Source organism: Bombyx mori, chromosome 19 (genome assembly GCF_030269925.1).
Source record: "Bombyx mori chromosome 19, ASM3026992v2".
Lineage (NCBI taxonomy): Eukaryota > Metazoa > Arthropoda > Insecta > Lepidoptera > Bombycidae > Bombyx > Bombyx mori.
In genome coordinates, this window is record NC_085125.1 from 4,162,597 (window position 1) to 4,179,673 (window position 17,077).

The window sequence follows — 17,077 nt, forward strand, 5'->3', positions numbered from 1 at the left end:
AACCGCCCTGACCGCAATCGCCCGCTGCGGGCGTCGCAACGCCGCGACGTTGTCGCGGGTCAGGGCGTGGCATCACACGGGAGCCCCGTACAGTGCCATCGACCGCGCCACCCCCCTGGAGAGGCGGCGCACCACCACGTCAGGCCTCCCGACGTTCGGCAACAGCCGACTCAGCGAGCCGGCGGCCACCATCAGTCGGGGACCTAATCTTTCAAAGTGAGCGCGTGAAAATTAAATGTGACTTATGGCTTATAGCAACCCAAACGGTAGCCGCGCCTGGCCGCACGCCGCGACCAAACAGGAACTCTCGTTGTCGGCTCCCAGCACGACTCAAAGAGTAGGGATTTCTTATGGCGCGCCGCACGCACCCCTTTTCTGACTCTTGCAGCTTAGCCGTACATACGCATGTACGCCCGCGCTTCGCTCGCCACTCGTCGCAAATTCCTTTCGAACTCGGGATAAGTGTGTTAACTGTAACCATTACTGTAACTAATGAAACTATCCAATAAACTTGTTTGTGAAATCCCCTGGAGTTTTCATTACCCGGTGCTTAGCTTAGAGGCTAGGCAACACAAAAGGTTCCAATATTTTTTTTTGCCTTTGTAGGCTGTCGAGCATACGGTCCACCTGATAGTAAATGATTACTGTCGTTCATGGACGTCAGTAATGCCAGCGGCGGAGCCAAGCTGCTGCCTACCATTGAGTACTCTCCAGAAGCCTCGTTTGAAGAAGTTCATGTTATAGCGTTCGGGAAACACCATGGAGGGGAGTTCATTCCAAAGCCGGATGGTACATGGCAGAAAATATCTTTAGAAACGCACTGTCGATGAATACAGCGGCTCCAGATAATATGGATGTACTCTGCTCTGGTGGCGGAAGGTGAAAGGGAAGGAAATGAGGGGATCATCTCGAATTATTTCCCATGGAACATACGGCGCAAAACATAGAGAGAAACAAAGTCCCTCCGTAGACCTAGAGGTTTCAAACGATCCGCGATAACAGGACTATTGACGATCCGAACAGCCTGTTTCTGTATGGAGTGAAATGGAAGTAAGTAGCTGGTATTTGGGAGATCCAGCCCAGAGGTGGGAGCAGTACTCTATGCGAGGCTGGACCTGTGCTTTGTAAAGCGAAAGTCTTTGTCCAGACGTGAAATACCACCTCACTTTGTTGAGAACTCCCAACATTTTGGAGGCCTACTTAGCTTTACCTTCCAAATGACTCCGATACTGAACACCGCTCGAGAAATGAACCCCCAGAATCCATATACTCGCGGAAAGCTGCAGAGCTACTCCTTAAAATTGCGTCGCTATAACAAAAGGATCCTTCTTTACAATGAACGCGCAAATCTGTGTCTTCAATGGGTTGAACTGAACGGAATTTAATTCATTAAAATATCTTTTAAAATAAAATAAACCAACCCTAAATAATTGTAAATTATTGATGATTGCGTTCTTACTTGAAACAGAAACAGCAGGATTTCTATTTTGTATCGATATTGTTTTAGGAAAATGATATGCTTCTACGAGTATTGATTAGTCGCCTTAAGTTAAATATTATGTATATAATTTTTTTATAATCTGTGCCTATGTCGACAAAAAGTACACAATATGACCTAAAGGTCTATGTTATCATGTCATAAAGTAAAAAAAAAAGTTCACAATACCAAATCTGAAATTTCTGAAATTTAGCGCTAGACCGAAAAAAAACATAAACCTTTGTAAATATTAAACACATGTAGATAAAAGTTAGCTTTAATTACTTTAAATATTTAATAAAAGCTATTATTTTTTTCTGTTTGATTGTAGCAGTAATTCAGGAAAAAATGGATTTTTTTGAAAAAGCACACGTTTTGAAAAACGAGACTTCAAAAGAGAAATCAAACTTATTAGTAAAGAAGCAACTTAAACAAATGCTAAGAGGCTATAAACAAAGTGACAACAAACTTATACAGGAGGCTACAATATTAAAAAGCAACATAATAGACCCCGCTCTTGACTTCGATGATAACACATCAGTTAGCGGGTTTTCAGATCTGAACCTCACTAATTCCAGTCTTGATAGTTTAACTCCGAATACAGAAAAAACACAAGACAAAAGTTTAGATGACAACGATTTCAGTGATTTAGTTAATGATGAACAAATCGTACAAGATATAGATGAAGAATCTATTTCTGAAAGCAATGATGATATCCAGTCACTCTCGGAGGTTAGTGAAGAAACCAGCGACATTAAATCAGATGAAAGTGATGTCGTATCTTTAATTAATAGCTTAGGTGAAAGTTCAGGGGCAGATGTTTATGAGACCGAATCTGATGATTTTGATACTGATGGAGCTTTAGCTAGTACAATACTAAAGAACTTAAAAAATAAATCTAATGAAGGTACTAAAACTAAGAAGAGAAAATTAGATCCCATAGATTCTGAAAGTAAATCTATGGATAAATTCGACAGTATGTTAAAGACAAAAAAGAAATTAAATAAGAATACTATTAAAAAGAATAAAATCATAAATTCTGATACTGTAAATGAATCTCCTCAATCTGATGATATCAATTCTTCTTCCTCATCCACTAATTCCTTACCTTACATTTCAATAAAAGCAGCAAACATGCCGGAGCAAAATCTTAATGAAATATTAGGAAAATATTGCCATCCCACTGTGAAAAACTTACCTAGCGACAGCCACACAGCTGTAAAAGATTTTAGCATATTTTCTACTGAGAGCATTAATAGCTCAGAAATTGAAATTGAAGAAGAAGCAGACAGCTTAGTCCCCGAGTTAGGTGATGTAGCTGTTATTGACGAGTTAGAAGTAGAGACAAACCCAGAAACTTTAACTGAAATAGCCAGCATTGCTGTTGATGAAACAATGCCATCAGAAAACATTAGTAATGAAGAAGACTCAGTTGATTTTACAAATAAGCCCAATTTGGATTCAGTACAGATTTATTATGGAACAAAACATTGTGTTTTTGTATTGAAACATCCAGCAATATTATATTTTCATGGTAAAGTAACAATGAGAGCATTAGGTGGCCAAATGGAAGTTTTTGGATACAATTTAAAAGATCAATACCAAGAAGTATATGCTCCAAGATTGAATTATGCTTTGTCTGTAAAAACGGTAGAGTCTGAAAATAATTATCAGGGTCTGTTTAGTAAACTAACTGCTGTAGGGATATCTGTGAAAGAAGCTGAAGAAATTGTAACAACACTTGGAGAATATGATGGTATTCTCAGTCTTGGACCCCTGAAAGACCTCAAAATGGATTTTGTAGAAAATAATTTTAGTATATGCGAACTGTTTACGAAAACAAAAAATGTTCAATCATGTTTTCATAGAGCATCAGACATTTTAGGTTGTTCGTTGTATTTAAAAAGACCCTTGAGGACATACGAAGAAAGACCACAGTGGGAACAGGCATATACATACGGGACAGGTTTGTATATTAAATCTTGTGTAATTTCCAACTAACAAATTTTGATGTAGGTAAATTAGAGTAGTTTACTAAATAAAAAGTATTGTTTAATTTGAAGTCAATGCCAGAAACAACAAAAGCCAAATAGGAAAATACTGTACACACACAATACTTTAACTATAGAGACATATTGGAAAAAAAATCATACTCATACTTATAGTTTTAATCTCATACTATTGAGAGTTTCTTGTCGATATTTAAATGGAATTTGGAAGGTTAGTTTAGTTTAGGCACTCTAAAACCTAAACAGAATTTTCTATTTGTTTCAAAACGGAATTTTTAAGATAAGAACATGATTGAATATAAATAAACTGTTTTTTTTTTAACCGTGGATTCCAAATAAGAAACTTCACTTGATGTAATTTGAGATGCATTTGCCTGAACAAAAAATGCAGGAATTTTATATCACTATTCTTCAATTCTAAAATCAAACAAAACAATTCAGTTGAGGTTTGAAGAACCCTATGTTTGCTTGACTTTATGTTGATACTATAATTCGGTAGTCTGGTTGTCTGCTATATTAATAAATGTGTAAATAGTATTTATTTTTCAAATTATGTTTTTGAAGTGAAACTTCCTTATCGGCGTTGGAAAAAAATTTACCGTCACATTTTTCGGTTACGCGTCACATTTTTCCGTTACGCGCCATCTTTTAATTAACGGCTGTATGTTCTGAAGTATGGATGCGCATTTGAGAAACCGACCTCATGTCTCAAGGTGGGTCACGGAATACATTTTGTAATTGCAATAATCCCAGGTAACCCACTTAATATCACGTGGACCGTGCTATTATTGTTATTACGTAAAATAATAGGAAGAAAAGTACCAGGGTATTATGATATCAAAGAGATGTATTATTATAACTTTACTCTGACGTACAGCCTTCTTTATTAATTAACGGCTGTATGTTCTGAAGTATGGATTCCGATTTGAGAAATTGACCTCATGTCTCCAGGTGGATTACGGAAATCATTTTGTAATTCCAATAATCTCAGGGAGCCCACTTAATAATATCACGTGGACCGTGCTATTTATTACTGTTATTACGTAAAATAATAGGAAGAAAAGTACCAGGGTATTATGATAGCAAAGAGATTTATTAATAATTAACGGCGGTATGTTCTGAAGCATGGTTTCGGATTTGAGAAATCGACCTCATGTCTCAAGGTGGGTCAAACTTCACGAACCTCAGGAACCCCATTTAACACCACGTGGACCGTGCTATTATTATTAATTTATAGGAAGAAAAGTACCAGGGTATTATGATATCAAAGAGATGTATTATTAAAATGCTGTAATAATCTTAGTAGCAAAAAGGTAAAGTGAAATAATTGTATTATTTGTATTCATGTCTATGATAATAAAATCCTTTTGTTTAAACTTTATCTAATTTAACTTTATTTAACCAATTTCTAGAAAGTTGCATGTAGATCATTTTTCGAAAAATAAGGCCATAAACAAGTTTCACTTCTTACGTGTGTACACTAGTACACGCACACATTTTTTTTTAGATCCAGGAGCTAGAGGTATTATATGTGGTGGGAAGGGGACTGGGAAGTCAACTATGCTCAGATACCTATGCAATAGATTGCTGGATCATGGACCGGTGCTAGTCATAGATTTAGACCCGGGCCAGGCAGAGTTCACAGTTGCAGGAAATTTATCTGTAACAATTGTCAATGAACCATTACTCGGACCTAATTTCACTCATTTGAAGACACCTGAGAAGTAAGAGTCATAGTTGCTTTTCAGTATATTATAACAAAACCCAGTTAGACATTGGATTATTTTAAGCTTATGTGCCTATCTACATTATAAACACTATTATTAATTGTTTTATACTATTATTTTTAGTTTTAATGGTTTCCTGATGTTTCTCTGCAGTCTTTGGTCTACCAGTGATGGTGGCGCTTAAAACAGTCAAATAATTGTTTATAATGATTGTAGGTACTATGTATCAAATATTCCCTAATATGCCAAAGACACCCACAGTCTTATACCAATCAGGAGACTGATGTACACCTAAAACTAAATTATCTGCTTTGTTTTAAATTTCTGAACACATACTTGAAGTATTTCTATTTCAAAATCATTTATAGCAATATAGCTTTCACTTGCTATGTCATACAATGTGTGAATATGTTAATTAGTCAATGTTAGAACAAGGTGAATAGTGTTTTTTTTTTGTACAATACATTCCTTGGCAATACTAATAAGACTAGATTATTTTAAACAATATTTGAGGTTTATTATTTATTATAGTTATATTATTGATTGAAGTTAGATGTAAGCAAAAACATCATTTAAATTTAAAAATGTCTTCTAAACAAACTGCTTATTCTCTTATTTCAGGATGCTAAACATTGGCATGATTAGCCCTATGGATAACCCAACCAGATACGCTTCGGCTGTCCAAGAGATTATTGCTTATTGCCACCAAACCCACAAGTACAGATCAATGCCGTGGGTCATCAACACAATGGGAATGACCAACAATTTAGGACTTAAATTTATGTTATTGACTATTTTGGCAGCGAAACCGACATTTTTATGTCAGATATATTGTAAATCCTATAAAAAACAGTTTGAATGCCCATTACAATCAAACTCTGTAAGAAGATTGTGTGAATTTTATAAAAATGATAGACTGCTCAAGAATACGATTTGTCCCGAGTATTTTGATTACAATTTTATGACATTCATTACCGTAAATGAATCTAGTAATCAACCAAAAAGGGCCATACCACTAATGCCTAGAGATGAAAGATATTTAAATTATTTGGCATATTTTGGAGAGTTATTGAACATGCACCAAGGAACAAATATTTTAGGAATTGTGCCATATTCGTAAGTATATTTCACCTTCAGAATTATTGGTATAACAAATCCTATCAAATTGTTACTTGAGTAATAATTTTTTTTTTGTTATTGCTTAGATGGATGGACGAGTTCATAGCCCACCTGGTGTTAAGTGGCTACTGGAGCCCATAGACATCTACAACGTATTTACGTTGTACGCGTCACCCACCTCGAGATATAAGTTCTAAGGTCTCAATATAGTTATTGAACATGCACCAAGGAACAAATATTTTAGGAATTGTGCCATATTCGTAAGTATATTTCACCTTCAGAATTATTGGTATAACAAATCCTATCAAATTGTTACTTGAGTAATATTTTTTTTTTTTTGTTATTGCTTAGAGGGATGGACGAGTTCATAGCCCACCTGGTGTTAAGTGGCTACTGGAGCCCATAGACATCTACAACGTATTTACGTTGTACGCGTCACCCACCTCGAGATATAAGTTCTAAGGTCTCAATATAGTTACTTACTACTAACGTTGAATGTGAACAGTTAGATGCCGCTGCCCTATGCATTTATTTCGTGTTGCGGAGAGTGGGACAACCAGTGGTACTGCAATGTAATCGTGTCTATAAGAATCAAAATGTGATCACTTCTATAAATAGTCAAAAAGTAAATTTATGAAGGAAAAGTCTTATCTCAGTTAGAGTTTATAGAAGTAGGTAGTCAAATCCACTAAAAACGCGTGAAATTATGTTTTGTAATAGGTGTTTTTATTTACACTCAATCAGGCAATCACGAGCGCAAATCCATTTGAACTGATAGCGATTTCCAGCAATTCCTGATATTAATTATTTAGCCATAATCCACCTATCAAAAACAAAAAAGTTCACATTAATATATTTAATTGCCTAATCTGCAATTTATAAAATTACGTCCCATGATGTTAAAGATTTTTTGTTTACAAACAAAACAACAACAAAAAAAACCGAGTTTAGCGAAATGAATTGAGAATACCATCAATGTATTTGAAGACAAATAAATATACATAATTAAGGATAACTAAAAAACTACTGGTCGACTAATGATAAAAATAAAATGGGACCACACGAGAATCATCAGCTTTGCAATAAAAAAAGAACTATCAAAATTAGTTCACCTAGAAAAAAGTTCAGAGGTAATACAGAAAAAAAATAGCGTATAGCGGGGCGATGTTGCGAAGATATTCGTCGGGACCATTCGGACTTACAAAATTGTCATTCAGTATACAGAAAGAAAAAAAAATACAGTCCAAATGATAGCATTCTCCTTTTTTTGACGTCGGTTAAAATTCAATATAAAAAATAATAAGGAAATACTCATTGTAACAACTAAAGAAAAAACATTAAATAATTCATTGCTTTACTAATTTATATAGTTAATTTATAACTTGAAAATTAAGTTTTTTTTTATTGCATAGATGGGTGGACGAGCTCACAGCCCACCTGGTGTTAAGTGGTTACTGGATCCCATAGACATCTACGACGTAAATGTGCCACCCACCCTGAGACATAAGTTCTAAGGTCTCAAGTATAGTTACAACGGCTGCCCCACCCTTCAAACCGTAACGAATTACTGTTTCACGACAGAAATAGGCAGGGTGGTGGTAACCTACCCGCGCGGACTCACAAGCGGTCCTACCACCAGTACAAAACGTCTAGCAATCCATTTTTTTCTGGCAGGGGCTCAAATCATGGGACGTTTCAGAGTCCAGAGGGCGCGCGGGGTCCTCTAGCAATCTTGATATTTATGAACGACCGTAAACATTTACCATTAGACGGATGATAACGCGATCCATATTCGATGAGAACAAACTAATTGAACTCAACGACACATTATTATCTCTAAATGTTTTAAAAATTAAATGTGAAACAATCCGTTTCAAATGATTTGTTTAAGATTCAGATTCAATATCAATACGTCAAACGGGATAATAATTTTACATAATATATTAAACATGTTTATTAGAAAATATTTATGAGGGAATCGGAGCAGAGTTCATCCATATTATCTGGAACCGATGCGTTCATCGACAGTACGTTTCCAAAGATCTTTTTTGCCACTTACCATCCGGCTTTGGAATGAACTCCCCTCCACGGTGTTTTCCGAGCGCTATGACATGTCCTTCTTCAATCGAGGCTTGCAGAGAGTACTTAACGGTAAGCAGCGGCTTGGCTCTGCCCCTGGCATTGCTGACGTCCATGAGCGACGGTGACCACTCACCATCAGGTGGGCCGTAAGGTCGTCTGCCTACAAAGGCAATAAAAAAACGTTTGTTCTGTGTAATTTGTAATAACAGTGATAAAGAGAGGAAAATAAAAAGAAATCTTGCAAAATATTTAATTTGGCACAAAAACAAAAAAGTTGCCCTGAAAACCATTAATAAAATATTCATGCTCCTCCAGAGTTCACGGCTTGAACGTGGAAGTGGTCTAAGATGTTTGATACACACAAGTATCCTTCACACTCATACGATTTCTCATTTTCTGTAGCCCATCTACTGAGTTTGCCCACGTAAATGATATTAGAACGAGTTCTAAAGGCTGAAGTCTCAGTTGCATTGGATTAACCTCTATTCCGTGCTTCACACGGCTGCAAGAAATAACGCGTATGCCAGAAGTACAGATATTTCTTTGTGACATGGTGACGTCAGCGCGTGCGAGTTAAAAAAAAGCCTTAGCACAAGTAATCTGTTATTTTTAGCATTATCTATGTATCACTTGCATATTCTATATCCTTTTTGCGGCCACACCGGACAAGGTCAGAGCTCCTAGCTCTTGCACGATCACCAAGCGATTATAAATACAAATAGCAATAAAATTGCAAATACCAATAATTAGTGAGATAATACTCGGGAACTTAGATACTACTGATTTTTTTTTACATCGACGATGAGCAACGTTGTTAAGTGGTTAACGGTCCCCATAGAAAATACCTTGAGATATGAATCTAAATCTCAATCGCACAACTTTCTGCCCTTCAAACGGGATCGCAAATTATGGTTCACGGCAGAAATAGGTACTTACACTTAGGGGCTCTTAAGATACCACAAGTAATTACGCAAATAAATATTCTTGTGAGTTTTGAATTTTATTACCTATACGATGCTATGTATCTTCATCATATTCACTCGTAAACGTATATTAAGTAGTAACTGCTGTCTCACTTTTTACACCGCAACGACCAACTTTGTCGCGGCAGAAATAGGCGGGTAGGTAGTACATACCTAAGTGAGTAATCACAAGACCCCCCACCCAGGAATAATCTAAGTTAATCTTTATCATGTCACAATCTTTATAACCCCACTATTCTAAATAATTGGGCATTGCTGACGTCCATGAGCGACGGCAACCACTTACTATCAGGTCATATGATCGTCTGCCTGCTCGGCCAAAAAAAAAAAGTAACTCGAATAGATTAAAGATTTATAATGTCAGTTGTTTTGCTAAACACAATTATTATTTTGCGTATAATACTGAGTCACTTATAGGTACATAGTAATGCTGAAGAAGGATGCTCTGCATATCTGAGCATCGCACTAACGCCTCGGTTCTAAAAGAATATCTCTCAAAGGTTGTCGTCAACAGCGCAATCCAGGATTCTCCAATATTTTGGACACGTATCGCGACGGCCAGCAGAGTCGATCGAGAAACTTACTGTTCAGGATAGGGTCAATGGTTAAAGTTCTCGTGGACGAATCCTCATGAGCTGGACTGATCAGATGAAAATTCTTACCATAACTCCACTTAACGAGTGCGTGCGCCAAGCCTCATTTCGGAGAACAGCTGTCAAGGGTTTAATAAACAAGGATTACATTATGACCATGACTGCTCTGCCAAGAGTAACCGACTATTATGATGATGATGATGATGATGATGACTAAATCGCCAAATTCAATTTAAAACGGTCGGTCGTTGCATTTTTTTTACATACCAATAATTCTTGGATTGCATTATTTTCATGGTTTTCGCTTATTCTATGTATGTATCTCATGCATTTTAATTGTAAGGCATCTCTGTTTTCGACTATAGCAGTGACGCCATACATAACGCCGCATGAATCACGCCTATCTGTCTTTTAAGTTCGCATGACGTAAGGTATATTTCAGTAACCGCCAAAGGATCGTTACATTAAAAGCCACACATAACTTTCTTAAGTAATACTATAGTCAAATTGCTTTACAATATCATTTTGTGTGTAGACTAAATGAACGATTATTTTATTAATTATTTTGATATGTTTTTGCGTGTCGTAGTTATGATTTGGAAGTACTTTTACGGACGTTTACGGAATAATCTCGCGTTTTTTATAGTCGATGTAACGACCATCCTTTTCTGCCTACTAATTACTTGCATCTTAATTAGAAAGTAATTGCTCTAATATATTGGTGCCACGTAAGAATAGAATGCTCACTTCGCGTATCTTATTCGTAGTATTGTCATGAAGTATTTTGTGATGTTTGTTTATGGGTTCGGATAACCGTTTAAAACTGTTTCATGGGCAGTGAGCAACTAAATCAAGAAAAAAGCTGCTTTTTGCATTGAAAAATTGTTTATTGGCCTTTAAAAAAAGGAAAACAAAATAACCTCTAACTATTAAGTATACTAGGTAGTAGTAGTAGAAATACAGTAAAAAACAAATTCTAGTTTGCGTTTTCTCGTAGGATCATGATCGGTTTTTTATTTTATTTGGAGTCGGTAAATTTTATGTTTGCATTCAACTGTGATGTCATCAATCAAAGTTAAAATAAAATTCGTTTCCACTATATAGGTGTGTTCACCAATATTTGATTGGTGATCCAATTATTTCGCGGTTTATCAAGATATCGGGATAGGTGTAGATTAGCGTTAATTTTTACATTAATAGATTTGCGACAAAAACCGGGCCTTGATAAATAATAAATTGTTTCTTAACAAAGCCAGCATCTAGTGAATTAGGTATTCTGCGGTGTCTTCACCGTCAATTTCGTCGATCAGAATTTCAAATATAGAAACCACACAACGTTGGATATAATTTGAAAGTACATTCAATTGGCCATTGATCTATGAGAACAGCTTAATTTATCTTCAATTACATTGGTGTTTCTCACAAACCACCCAAGGATTCGGTCTTAAGAATGAGTCACTCTTATTAAAAGCGACCAACTCCTATTAATTCAGTTAATTGATTCGGGCGTTGAAGAAGCATTATTGTGTAACTATAATAGCGACTTGTTATTGCAGTCCGATAATGTAGGCACACAATCTCATTGCCAAGCACTTGTTTCCAGTACTTTTTATATATTTAAGAAGCAGACATGAATAAATAATATGCAGAAATATGAAGTTTCGTCAAAATCAGTTTTCGCATGATATTCGAACACACAAAAAAGTCAAAAGTCGTTAAATATGTATATAAAATACAATGAACATCGCGTACCTCAATTTTCTGATATAAGCCTTGTTTAAATTCCGACTGATTAGTCTTAAGCGTAAAATTATTGCCCCGAGACAAACAATATTCATTTTATCAAATACCTAAAATTGAGTAGTGAGTAATAAATAGATAGTGCTCCAGGAAAAGAGTGAATCAGCAATGCTAGGCTATGTTTAAACTACTGCTTCACTTGCTAGATTAAATTCTTCGTTAAGAACTTCGACTTTAAAACGAACAAGTTACTCAGTTATTAAAGTATCCATATTTCATTTACCTTTTATTGTAATGCTAACCTTTTAATAATAATAAAAGATTTTGTGTAGTTTGCATCACGTTGATTCTTAATGAAATATGATAATCGTTTAATTTTACGCCGATCCGTTATAGATAACTGTAAACCATATGTACGTATGTATATGCGGATGTACGCGCATTCAAATCAGATTAGCATTGCCATTTCGTTACGATAATTATTTTCATATAGAAAATGATACCGAACCGACAAAATAATTACGAAAAATCTCGTTTTTTTTCATGTTTCAGAGTGGAATTGAAAAATTTATGTATAGGTCTGAACGTGAGAGTACCCGAGGATACAGTCACCAAGGTGATCAATGGCAAAATAGTAGCGCTTTGTAAACTGACAACCGTTGATAAGGGCAAAATGTTTACACTGGGAGATAAAGCAATACCATGTCTTGGAAACGGTAATTTTTATCCTATCTAATTAAGATTAAACACTTAAGTTTACAATGATCACACACATGATTTGGGAAACTAATGATGTATTAAATAGAAATTATTGTTTTACTGGATTTTTGTTATAATATTAAGACCCAAAATAAAACGAAGGTTAACTGTATGAATAATTTAAATCTCTACTGTTAATAAATATATAGAAAAATGAATAATTATCAAGTAATTTAAAGGTTTTTTCCTTCAGTGATGATGGTGTATGCATATTATCTATAATTTTATATATTTTCGTATTTTGGAGTAATATCATAAAAATGCGTTATCATTAAGTGCAGTAATAAATTGTTGATTATTCTTGATAAATTACAATATCGGACAAAAATGATATTGGTTCCATTTTCAGGTCTGGTGCGCTGCGTGGATTTCGAGAAACAAGTATTGTACATCATCACTCCATTGCCTGTTGGAATACTCTCCCAAGTTAACACATTGGTGTATTCGGATTGGGCTCCAGAGATAGTAGGGCAAGAGAAATACTTGCCAGACAACATAATTGTCCCTTACCGCATTACATCCCAGCAGAAACAGAAACAGCTCATGATAACACCACGCCGACGGTTCAACCCTTTAGTATTATTGAATATGTCAAGGAAAACCTAAATTGAAACTTTCAATTATTTGTTAATAAATTTGTAATTGGAATAGTTCCAAAATAATTATATATCTTAAATTATAAAAGGTAATCTAATATAATGTTAATTCATGTATATTTCAAAGATAATTTTGTACTTACAATACTAATAAAACATAACATAGATGTGTTTAACTTAAATTTTAAATATACCCCATTCCTGACACCTTTGATTTATAAATGCTGCAGAATTTTTATAAAAGTCAAAAAGAGTCTAGAAAAATGTTAAAACATAGGGTTCCTTTATTACTAATAAATTAGAAAGTTATAAATTTCACACAGATAATAGATTACAATAAAATTGCCACAGTATCAGATTGGACGTCTCAAAGACACAGCTGACAGGCACTTGGCTGAGAGTGGGGCTCACGCTCCGTGTCAAATAAACATCCTACACAAATTTATACATCACTATTTTATTGAAAAATTAAAATACAAAATACCAAACTAAACAAGTCTCAGTGAGATGACACCGGTCGAGGAATTATATATCTATGTTGAAGAAATGCTACTCGATTATATAACATGATATAGCACAAAAAAATCTTAATGGACCCGTGGAGACAGGGAGTCCACAATCGCCCCTGACATATTGTTAAGGCATTTATGCTTAAATTTATAGATAAACTATAAAATATACAAGTACCGATTATGAAAGTGTAGCCACACGAATACTGAGTGGATGTGCGTGCAACGCGGGACGCGACTGCGTCAGCTGTCAGTATTGGAAGGAAGCACTGTGTGGCTGACGCCGCGACTGCTGTAGAGTCCGAGTCGTTTCAAACGTAAGTTATCAGGCAGTATGCGAACCATTCATAAATCAGAGTTTTCCCGACAACAGCACACTTACAGCAGAGAACACCTAGTCTTCTTCTTCTTCTTGACCTGTAATGCGGCTCTGGTTGCTGTTTCAAACACCTCACGTACACCTTCCTTGCTTTTGGCAGAGCATTCCAGATATGCAAACGCGTTAATCTTTTCAGCCATAGCCCGGCCTTCCTGCGGTTTCACAGGCTCTTGCTTCATTTTGCGAAGCTCGTTGATGGTGGCGGGATCGTTGCGGAGGTCTTTTTTGTTGCCTACTAAAATAATAGGCACGTTGGGGCAGAAGTGCTTTACCTCAGGGGTCCACTTCTCTGGGATGTTCTCGAGCGAATCCGGCGAGTCCACCGAGAAGCACATGAGGATCACATCCGTATCTGGATACGAGAGCGGCCGCAGCCGATCGTAATCTTCTTGGCCAGCGGTATCCCACAGAGCCAGTTCCACTTGTTTTCCATCCACTTCGATGTCGGCAACGTAATTCTCAAACACTGTCGGCACGTATACTTCCGGGAATTGATCCTTGCTGAACACTATCAGCAGACATGTTTTACCGCATGCACCGTCACCGACGATTACTAACTTTTTGCGTATCGCAGCCATCGGTCCTGTGAAACAATACAACGCAGATAATTATGATGATGTCGAGCGTCAACGCCTTTCATGACTTATAAATATGGCCGCCACAGGATTATGGGTAGGGAGTTGTTAGACAAGCCCTCAAATGTGAATAAGCACCTGAACTAGCGGAAGAAGAACACCACCACATAGTACCCTCACATGCGAGGGTGGTATTTATTATATTTTGTAGATACCTGAAGATTCTGGCTAATTTCTGCGGAATATTGGCTTTATCGACACTTTTTTTAATCGTCTTTGCTCATCACAAGCACTTTCGTTCATAAGTCACTAATGTTGCAATCACTAAAAAAGTAACTCCCAAAAGTAAACAAATTCAAATTTTTTTAAATTTTTTTAGATTTCAAGCACTCAATTTAGTGACATGGATTTAAACTTTCGAATATTTGATCAAATGTAGAGAAAGGAATACAATAATTTTTAAATGCGAATTAAATAATACCATGATTTTTTTAAATCTGTCACTTTCGAAAATGTGCTTCTCTGTGTTTTAAGTGAATGGTAGGTTTACTAGGTTTCATTGTGTCAAATGAATCGTATGACCATACCGTTAATGCCACAATAAATAAATTAGAGATTATTTGAGATTAAAAGTTTAAGAAATACAACAGGATTTACGCTTTGCTCATTTCAAAGCTAGTTTTGTAACTTCTTTACTAATTTCCATTTATAAAGGCTTCTATTTACAGATGAAAAGCGAAGAAAACAAAATTATTAATATGATATGATAAAAAGTTGAAAAATTATTATGTTGAATAAAATCTTTTTAAAATAATATAGCGTCAATCACTGAATTCCACTTTCTACTTAATAAGCTTAGAAACATTCAAAATAGTTTGTAACACGGACTTGTAAATAAAAATATTTATTCCAGTGCTTACTGTAACATAATTCCCCATTAGTAACAACCGAATTTTGGCCACACTTACCCAAACTATAGAATATGTCACGGTATGGATTATGTTCCTTTTACCTATTGTACAAATTAATAAAATGAAAAATGTCTTTGGTAAATCCTACTCGTAAAGCACGGAGGGTAGAAGTAAAAGGAGTACCTTATTAATGTACTTTATGTGTCACCTGAAAGTGAGCCAATTAAGGTAGCGCCACAGTAGCACGTAGAAGAATTTAAAAAAAAAGCGCCTTAAACTACCACACTTTACTACAATCTAGCACATTTCGCCCTGTTTAAACTGCCATGTTCATATCATTTCCATTTCCTACACTAGCGCTACTTCGGTGAGTCTTTTCAACTTATCCCCTAAACAAGATGATACTCCTTACCTCTACCGTTCATACTGCATATATAATATTTCATTACAGTTGCCTACCAGTCATAGCTGAATTAGATATTGTAATATAATTTATAATATTAGGTACCTGGTGAATGTCAAAAAACCACCGTTTTACTGAGATTTTAATATATCATAGCATTTCGTTTCATTTGATTTCATGCCAAATGATTAATGTTTCAATTAATCAACTACTTTTCATTTCGCTCCAGATCATTTTTCATAAAAAAGAATAAACCATAGAGCTTTATAGGTTTCATACTTCAGTGGATAAACAAACAAAATATTAGGCTGGATAGTACGATACTTGTGCCTGTCTAATTGGAAAAATAGAACTTAAATGTCAAATTGTCCATAGATAATACACTTGTTTTTTTTTTATTGTGGCTCGAGTAGTTTGTGCATTTGCCACTACTAGTGTGGAAAGGGTAGGGAAACCAATTTTATGAATAAATTGGAATGTTCGAAATTTGGAGAGGATTGTAATAGGATTAGGTAGATATATAAATACATTTGTTATTCTCTGTTTACCTACCAAAGTGCACCATTAATAAATATCCGAAGAGCCTTTTTTTACAAATTGAACTTTCAGTTGAAAACTTTGTAGGTATTTGATTAAAAGGAAATGACTTGTTCATAAGAAATGTAAAGTGCAGTTGAAGTATAAAAATGCATGATTTTAGTCAAATAAAAAATACTTCACTAAATTACTGTTTTTACAAATTAAGAATATTTACTAACTAAGAAAATTGAAATTTATATGTAGATCGAACATATCGACCAACATCCAGTTTTTTTTTTGATTGAAGTATTATTGGTGGCCCGGAGTTCTTTCCAGTTTCATCAGGATAGGTGGGCGAGCAAAGGCTCAACCAGGATGGGTGGGATTTGCCAACAGCTGCCCCAGCGTCTGAAGCGAACTAACAACTCAAGAGCAACTTCTTCGCGATTGAATCTACTACCGGATCGGAATCGCGACCCGTTGAAAAGATCCGGCGAGAAACTCAGCGGGCTGATTCATGGGTCAGGTTGCCGTCGACCTCTTTGTCGAGTTTGACGAGTACGGTTACCGGGGTCCCTAACCCTGCTCTTAGTGTTAAGAGCTGAAGGCGTCTAATGCAAAGGTTATTGGATCTGATGGATCCGTAAGGACGAGATGCAGTAGATGTTATCAACCCATTCCACCACTAATTATATG

The 17,077-nt window shown here is 35.8% G+C and overlaps 2 protein-coding genes across 3 annotated transcripts; one reads left to right on the forward strand and one right to left on the reverse strand.

Annotated features, from left to right (window-relative positions):
* Positions 1 to 1,585: 1,585 nt before the first annotated feature.
* Positions 1,586 to 13,261, forward strand: LOC101739516 (polynucleotide 5'-hydroxyl-kinase NOL9). Of its 2 annotated transcripts, none has more exons than XM_004933395.4 (6): positions 1,586 to 1,720; positions 1,809 to 3,443; positions 4,994 to 5,210; positions 5,835 to 6,329; positions 12,283 to 12,446; positions 12,839 to 13,261. In XM_004933395.4, the coding sequence occupies exons 2-6, from the start codon at positions 1,826 to 1,828 to the stop codon at positions 13,093 to 13,095; spliced, it is 2,751 nt and encodes a 916-aa protein (XP_004933452.2). In that variant the 5' UTR covers positions 1,586 to 1,720; positions 1,809 to 1,825; the 3' UTR covers positions 13,096 to 13,261. The 2 variants fall into 2 exon arrangements, with proteins under 2 accessions (XP_004933452.2, XP_037873720.1); XM_038017792.2 differs by having other exon boundaries at positions 1,594 to 1,720; positions 1,812 to 3,443.
* LOC101739657 (ras-like GTP-binding protein Rho1) lies at positions 13,110 to 15,119 on the reverse strand. Its single transcript, XM_004933396.5, has 2 exons — positions 14,687 to 15,119; positions 13,110 to 14,556 (listed from the first exon to the last, which is right to left on the reverse strand). Exons 1-2 carry the CDS (start codon positions 14,715 to 14,717, stop codon positions 13,973 to 13,975), a joined length of 615 nt encoding a protein of 204 aa, XP_004933453.1. The 5' UTR covers positions 14,718 to 15,119; the 3' UTR covers positions 13,110 to 13,972.
* Positions 15,120 to 17,077: the final 1,958 nt, after the last annotated feature.